Source organism: Cannabis sativa, chromosome X, assembly GCF_029168945.1.
Source record: "Cannabis sativa cultivar Pink pepper isolate KNU-18-1 chromosome X, ASM2916894v1, whole genome shotgun sequence".
Taxonomy (NCBI): Eukaryota; Viridiplantae; Streptophyta; class Magnoliopsida; order Rosales; family Cannabaceae; genus Cannabis; species Cannabis sativa.
Genome location: NC_083610.1, coordinates 39,839,638 through 39,847,341, shown reverse-complemented (window position 1 = coordinate 39,847,341; position 7,704 = coordinate 39,839,638). Strand labels below are relative to the sequence as shown.

At 32.0% G+C, this 7,704-nt stretch overlaps 1 protein-coding gene across 1 annotated transcript; it reads left to right on the top strand.

Annotated features, from left to right (window-relative positions):
* The first annotated feature begins 3,008 nt into the window (after positions 1-3,008).
* LOC115699970 (uncharacterized) lies at positions 3,009-6,522 on the top strand. The gene is made up of 4 exons (XM_030627515.2): positions 3,009-5,521; positions 5,611-5,701; positions 5,782-6,171; positions 6,259-6,522. Exons 1-4 carry the CDS (start codon positions 3,009-3,011, stop codon positions 6,520-6,522), a joined length of 3,258 nt encoding a protein of 1,085 aa, XP_030483375.2.
* The last annotated feature ends 1,182 nt before the right edge of the window (positions 6,523-7,704 follow it).

Below are 7,704 nucleotides of genomic sequence, written 5' to 3'. Positions count from 1 at the left end.
TCTAAAATTGGAAAAATTGAATTTTGGGAAACAATCCCATGAAAAAATTGGATTTTTGGGGAAAAAACCCAAAAAATCGCAATTTGTGGGGGACACTATTGAACCTCGATTTTCCAAAAATCATAACTCTTTCAATTTTTATCGGAATCGAGTTCCGTAAAAACGAAAATTTCTTAATTTTTCACAAGGAATCCAAATAAAATATTTTCAAAAATAGAAAATTATTTTTCGTGGAAAAAATTCGTACAACATATACATTCATCACATAAGCACATAAACCAACATGAAACCATCCAAATCAACACAAAATATATAAAACATAGTTTTAATTCATATTATATGAAAGTAAATCATTACCATGGCTCTGGTGCCAGTTGTTAGAAATATTTTACCAGGATTTAGATTTACTACCAAGTATGTTTGATTAACATCCTAATATGAATTCTAAAACAATGAAATAAATACATAAGAGTTTGAGAAAACTTTACATTTGGTGCAGCGGAATATAATGACTCATTCCATTCAGATCTCTAGCCCTTGATTCCTTTCTGTAGCAGAGCATAATCAAGATCTGAATCTGGATCTCTTTCTCTCCTTCTTGTTGGTGCTGATTTTCCACAGTCTTACATATTATGATTGAGGTACCACTTGATGTGTGTGGGCACTACTCATTCACTCAAGGGATTTCAAAATTTAGAGAAGAAAAGAGAGAGGAAAGTGGCGCTCAGGAATTCTCTCTGAAAAGAATGAGATGCAATTGTATGTTGTTTCCTGAAGCCATTACTTTCTATTTATAGAATGCCCTCTAGGTTTAGGTTAGAATTGTGTGGCATTAAAATAATGGAAAAATCACTACAACAATTTTGATAATTAGGGGCGGACCTATTACCGGCGGGGAAGGTCCGCCCCTAATAATAACGTTATTACCGGCGGATTTAGGGGGTCCGCCGGTATTAGTGTTTATTTTTTTAAAAAAATAAAAAATATAATTAAAAAATAGTAATACCGGCGGGGTACCAGTATTAGCGGCGGACAACCCCCGCCGGTATTTACGAGGTACATTAATGCGGGAAAATACCCGCCCATTAATTCAAATTAGAATTAGCGGCGGATCAATACCGGCGGGGATCCGCCGCTAATTCTAATTAAATATTAATTTTCGTATTAATACCGGCGGGGCCCAGTATTAGCGGCGGACCCCCGCCGGTAATGTTTATCTATATAAACACACCCACACCCGGTTCTCCCATTTTTTCCCTTTCATTTTTTTTTTACCAATTTTTATTTTCTCTCATTTTTCTCTTTGAAAACCGAAGCAAACCCCCTCCAAACCGCCTCCCCCAATTTTTTCTCTCTGTTTCTACCTCCGGCATCGTCTCTGCCAGCATCGTCTCCGTCTCCGCCTCCGCCTCCGTCTCCGTTTGAAGTGGTTTAGGTATTTATATTTACCCATACTTGTTTTACAGTTTATTTTTTTTAGTTTTGTTTTTAATGTAAATTTTTATGTTATAATTTCAGAAATTGTAGAAGAAGTTTCAAATTTTTGGCTTGGGGAAGAGATCAGAAAGTTTCATTTGTGTAAAGTATGTTTTTTATTTTTGTAAAATTTGTAGTTAGTATTATAAATTTGAAATGTATTGTATATATAAATATTTTCATTAATATGTGTAAAATATTGTTAGTGTATAAATTAAAAATGTATTAATTGTTAAATCTGTAATTTTTTCTGGAAAAAAAAAATCTGTAATGTGTTGTATATATATAAATATATACAGTATATAGTATATAGTGTATTCTATATATTATATATTATACAGTAGATAGATAGTATATAGTATATATTTTTTATGTACATTTTTATATATAATATATATATTATTTGTCTTAGTAAATATGTGTAATATATAGATTATTGTTTGAGTTTAATTGTTTATGTGTAATATATAGATTATTGTATGAGTTTAATTGTTTATGTATTTTGATTTTAGTTATAATTATTTGTGTGGTTATAATAATTTCAGTTTTGTATTTAGTAAAATTTTACTAATTCAAAAATTGATAAATTTAGTTTAAATGTTTTAATTATAAATAAAAAACTTATATGAATATTTGTGTAATTATTTTTAATTAACAAGTAAAATTTTTTAGGTTTTTAATAAATTTATATAATTTTAAAATTAATACAATTTATTAAAATAATAATTATTGAAAATATAAAATTTTGTCTTTAAATATTTTAATAAATTAGTGTTATTTTGTAATAATTTTTAAATATGTGATTATTTATAAAAAAGAAGTTAATTTTTTTGAAGAAAGTTTATGTAAATAATAAATTAATATTATTGATAAAAATAATTAGTATTTATATAATAAAATAATTAACAAACATTAGAATGATTAGAAAAAAACTTTTTTATTAAAGAAAAAATTATTTTTTAACAAACTTAAATTTAATTATTTATATTAAGTCAATTATATTTTTTTTAAATAATATGATTATTAAATTTATTTGTAAATATATTTATGTAATTATTAAATTGATATATTTATTTATAAATAAATTAAATATTTATATAAGTAATTATTTAAAAAAAATTAGAAAAATAAAATGAGTTTATTTAATAGTATTGAATATTAATTTTAATAAATAAAATATAATGAAAAATTCGTAAATGAATATCATGAATTAATAACAAATAAAAAATAAATTGATAACTAATATTTCATAAAACTTTAACCAAATAAAGTCTTTAACCAAATAAAACTTTAAATAATGTTGGTGTACACTTTGTTTGCAATATACTAAAAATAAACTTTAACCAAATAAATTACAATGTTGATTAATTTTCCTTTGCTTATAAAAATAAATTACAAATAAAATTTCTTAAAATAGCATAAGATTTTAATTAATTTATCACGTCGAATTCATAAAATTTCATAAAATAGCATAAGATTTTAATTAGTTTATTAACATTGCTTAAACTCATAAAACTTTAAAATTCTTTTAGATGACGATTGATAAGTCTTGGATTTCTTGGAGAAAACGCGGTAAAGAATATTGGGAGTGTCTACAAGTATTTTTGGCGATGGCTTCAAATTATAAAAATTCTGATGAGAAAATTAGATGTCCTTGTGTTAAATGCTTAAATACTCGATTTGAGCCTTTAAACATTGTGGAAGCGCATATATTTGATTGGGGTTTTGATAATGGTTATCAAAAGTGGATTTACCACGGGGAGTCAGAAACAGAAGTTGTTGCACGGACGGAAGTTGTTGAGCATATTGTAGATGATGAAGATGACGAGATGATTCCCATTGTTGAAGATTTCATTCGACCAACAACTGAAGATGTTCAACGCAATTCTGATTCTTTTCAATATTACGACGAGTTATTTGAAGAGATTGAAGCTGAATTGTATCCTGGATGCCATTGGATTTCTTCACTTAACTTTCTAGCAAAGTTATTGCATTTGAAAGTTCGTGGAAAAATTCCTATCGGCGTATTTGATGAATTATTAAAATTATTGAATCTTGCTTTTCCGAAAGGAAATAAAATTCCATCGACGTACTATGAGGCTAAAAAGAGACTAAAAAAATTAGGTTTAGGCTATGAGTCTATTCATGTGTGCGAGCATGATTGTTGCTTGTTTTATAAAGAGCATGCCACTAAAGATGCTTGTCCAATTTGTGGAACTAGTCGATGGATTACTTCAACAAAAGCTAATGGAAAAAGGGTGCCACGTAAGGTGTTGCGCTATTTTCCATTGACACCTCGGTTGAAAAGATTATATGGTTCAAGACATACTGCAAAACACATGGTATGGCATCATACTGGAAAATCAAAGGATGAACGAGTGATGCGTCACCCGGTTGATGGGATTGCTTGGAAGGACTTTGATGCTAAACATCCTGATTTTGCCAGTGAACCTAGAAATGTTCGCTTAGGTTTAGCTGCTGATGGCTTTAATCCATTTGGCAACATGAGCCTAGCATATAGTATGTGGCCTGTCGTGTTAGCAAACTATAATCTTCCACCTTGGATGTGCATGAAAGACAATAATTTCATGTTGGCCCTACTAATTCCTGGACCAAAATCACCAGGAAAAGACATGGATGTTTTTCTAAGACCATTGGTTGATGAGCTGAAAGAGTTGTGGGTTGATGGAGTTGATACGAGAGATTGTAGGACAAACACCGTGTTCAAGTTGCGTGCAGACCTTTTATGGACTATTAATGATTTTCCTGCTCGAAGTAGTTTGTCTGGATGGAGTGGTCAAGGATACAAAGCTTGTCCAACATGTAACGAAGACACTTCTTCGATACGAGTGATTGGTAAGACGTCATATGTAGGTCACAGAAGATTCTTGCCCAGTAACCATCGATTTAGAAGGGACACCAACTTTGATGGAGAAAATGAAAGAAGACATCCACCAAGACGTTTTACTTGTGAGGAAATTCTCGAACAAGTAAACAAACTTGTGCCACAAGTTCTTGGAAAACATGACCAATTTGGTGGTGTAAAACGCAGACGAGTTGCAGAAGATCAAAATTGGAGGAAAAAAAGTATCTTTTATGAGCTTGAGTATTGGTGGACAAATACTTTGAAACACAATATTGATGTGATGCATGTGGAGAAGAATGTGTGTGACAGTCTGTTGGGCACAATCTTGGACAACGATAAATCAAAGGACACAACTAACGCAAGACATGATTTGAAGAAATTAGGAATAAGGGAATGGATGTGGATTTATGAAGATGATAATGGCAAGTTAATGAAGCCACACGCCCCTTACGTCCTCAAAGCTGATGAAAAATTAAAATTTTGTCAATTTATCAAGGACGTGAAGTTTCCTGATGGATTTTGCTCAAATTTGAAGAAGAAAGTGAACAATGATTTATCAAATGTTCTTGGATTGAAGTCTCACGATTGTCATGTAATTATACAAAGATTATTGGCAATTGGTGTTCGTAAGTTTCTCCCTAAAGATGTATCGACAACTATTGCTGAATTATGCAACTTTTTCAGGCAAGTATGTTCAAGAACCATAAACTTTAAAGATATGGAGGAAGCACAAAAAGACCTTATTTTGATATTGTGTAAGTTGGAGTTGATTTTTCCTCCAGCTTTTTTTGATATCATGATTCATTTGGTCTTACATTTGCCTGAAGAAGCAATTTTGGGTGGACCTGTGTTTATGAGATGGATGTACCCTTTTGAGAGGTACATGAAAAAATTGAAGAATTACGTTGGAAATAAAGCTCGTCCTGAAGGGTCAATAGCTGAAAGCTATGTTGCAGATGAGGCATTGACATTTTGCTCTATGTATTTTAAGGGGGTAGAAACCAAATTTAACCGACTTGATCGCAACGAAGATGAAGTGATTCCTAGAATTCTTACCGTCTTCCAATCACAATGTCGTCCCTTAACAAGAGCAAATATCATGCCTTTAGACAGAAAGACTCGTGAAAAGGCTGAGTGGTTCATCTTTGACAATTCACCTGAAATCAGACCATATTTAGAGTAAGTTTTTTCCTTTATTAATCTATATTTGGTCTTATTCTACATAGTCTTATTTAACATTTAACATAGTGATGTTATATGACTTACAGTGAACACTTAGAAGAGATAAAACTTCAATACCCAGATGGAGATCATAACATTTTACACAAAAAAATTTTCCAGCGATGGTTTCATAAGAAGGTGATATGAGTGATTCAATTATGATTTTAAAATGATCATGATTAATTATGAGTCATTCTAAGATAATTTTGTTCATTTAGATATATGATTTACGCAAGCTTGGATCATTGGAGAATGGTGAAGAGTTGCTAGCTTTAGCATGTGGGTCAGATCACTTAGTAACATATTATGAAGGGGTTTTAATGAATGGTGTTCGTTACATGGTAGCTGAACGTGATAAGAAGCGTACTACTCAAAATAGCGGTGTCTCCGTGGCGGGAACAGAAGGATTCAATTATTATGGAACCTTAGAAGATGTGATGATGTTCACTTTTTGTGGTGTGTATTCAGTGACATTATTTCGGTGTAAATGGTTCAATACCAATCCACAGAGGAAGAAAACAATCATTGAGAATAACATCATTAGTATCAATGTTAGTGGTGAATGGTACAAAGATGACCCATTTATACTTGCTACCCAAGCTAAGCAAGTATTTTACCTCGATGATTTGCTTAGAGGTAGATATTGGAAAATAGTCGAGAATGTAAACCACCGGTAAATTTGGGACATTGAGCAGGATGAAGATGATGAAGATGTTGTACATGATTTAAGCTCCTCAAATTTTCAATTGACTGTGGATCTAGGAGAGTTAATTTTGCAACCTTCTGAAGTGGCGACAATAATTGATACTGCACAAAATTTGAATGTAAATCAGGCTGATGAAAATGATGTGGATGGTGACATTGATAACGTAATAGATGACGAAGGTGACGAGTTGCTAATTGATCGATGTGAAGACGATATTGTTTCTGAAAATGATGAGTGTGATAGTGACTATTAGTTTACATATGTATTAATTTGTTTGTAATAATATTATAAGTGATGAATTTGATGATGTTAATTGTATTTCAAACTATAACTATTTTTGGTAATCTATATTAATACTAATTTAGTCATACAACTTTGCTTTTAAAGAGTCATAATGTCAGCCGATGTAGCTTCTTCTCACGGGGGAGACGGTGGAGGTTTAGATCCACCTGATCCTAGTAGGGTACCCTCAGCCTGCGAGGCAGCACCACCGCCCAAAAGAAAAGGTTGTGGTCGTGCTACTAATATACCACTAGAGGCTCGCAGACGTGCGAATGAGGGGCCATTGCCGCTTATACTTGATCCTGCAACAGGAAAAGTAGTTGGCGGGGAGAACCAAGCTTTCATCCGGCAGGTGGGTTTTGAAGTTAGCACATTATTGCCGGGGAACTACTTGGACTTTTGTGATGTACCTCAACATCACAAGGACCAAGTTGTGCAGAGAATGAAGGTAATAAATTGATGGACATAATAAATTTTATTCATGTATAATTAAACTAAGTAATAATTTAATTCTTCAAATGTAGTACTTTTATGATATCGATGGTCACGCTGAACCCGAAAAAGTGATGAGGACTCTTTACCATGAGATGGGCAAAAGATACTCAGAAAGAAAAAACATTAGGCATACTTTCTTCCAAAAATATTATGAGGGGAACCCAGATAATCTTGAGGCGGCACTCAATGCTTCTCCTGAGCACTATGTAACAAGAGAGCATTGGAAAGAGATTATTGATTTGTTTTTTAGCCCAAAATTTATAGCGCGTTCCAATCAAAACAAGCAAAATAGAAAACAAATGAAGTACCCCTCAACTCAAGGCACAAAATCAATGGCAGCTTAGCGTCATGAATTTGTAAGTAGACTTCAAATAATTCATTTATTGAAATAATAATTTTTACAGAATCTAACACTGATAACATTACAGAAGGAGCCCGAAAAATATGTTATACCAACTTGGAGAGACAGTCATCTGAGGAAGGATAAAACTTGGGTCAATGATGCTGCTAAAGAGAAATTTGTGAGTTACACTAATATTTCATTATTTTTCTTAAAATTATTATATAATTGATTATTTAACAATTTTTATTAATGTTCAGGAGCAACTCACTCGTGAAATGGAGGAAGAGATGGCGAGAAGTAGGCTTCAAAGCCAAT

What these genes read in the sequence shown, in the direction of transcription:
- LOC115699970 (XM_030627515.2), top strand. Translation starts at nt 3,009, where the DNA reads ATGACGATTGATAAGTCTTGGATTTCTTGGAGAAAACGCGGTAAAGAA. An exon ending in GAAATCAGACCATATTTAGA is followed by an intron (nt 5,522 to 5,610) that starts GTAAGTTTTTTC and finishes TATGACTTACAG; the next exon opens with TGAACACTTAGAAGAGATAA. An exon ending in AGCGATGGTTTCATAAGAAG is followed by an intron (nt 5,702 to 5,781) that starts GTGATATGAGTG and finishes TTGTTCATTTAG; the next exon opens with ATATATGATTTACGCAAGCT.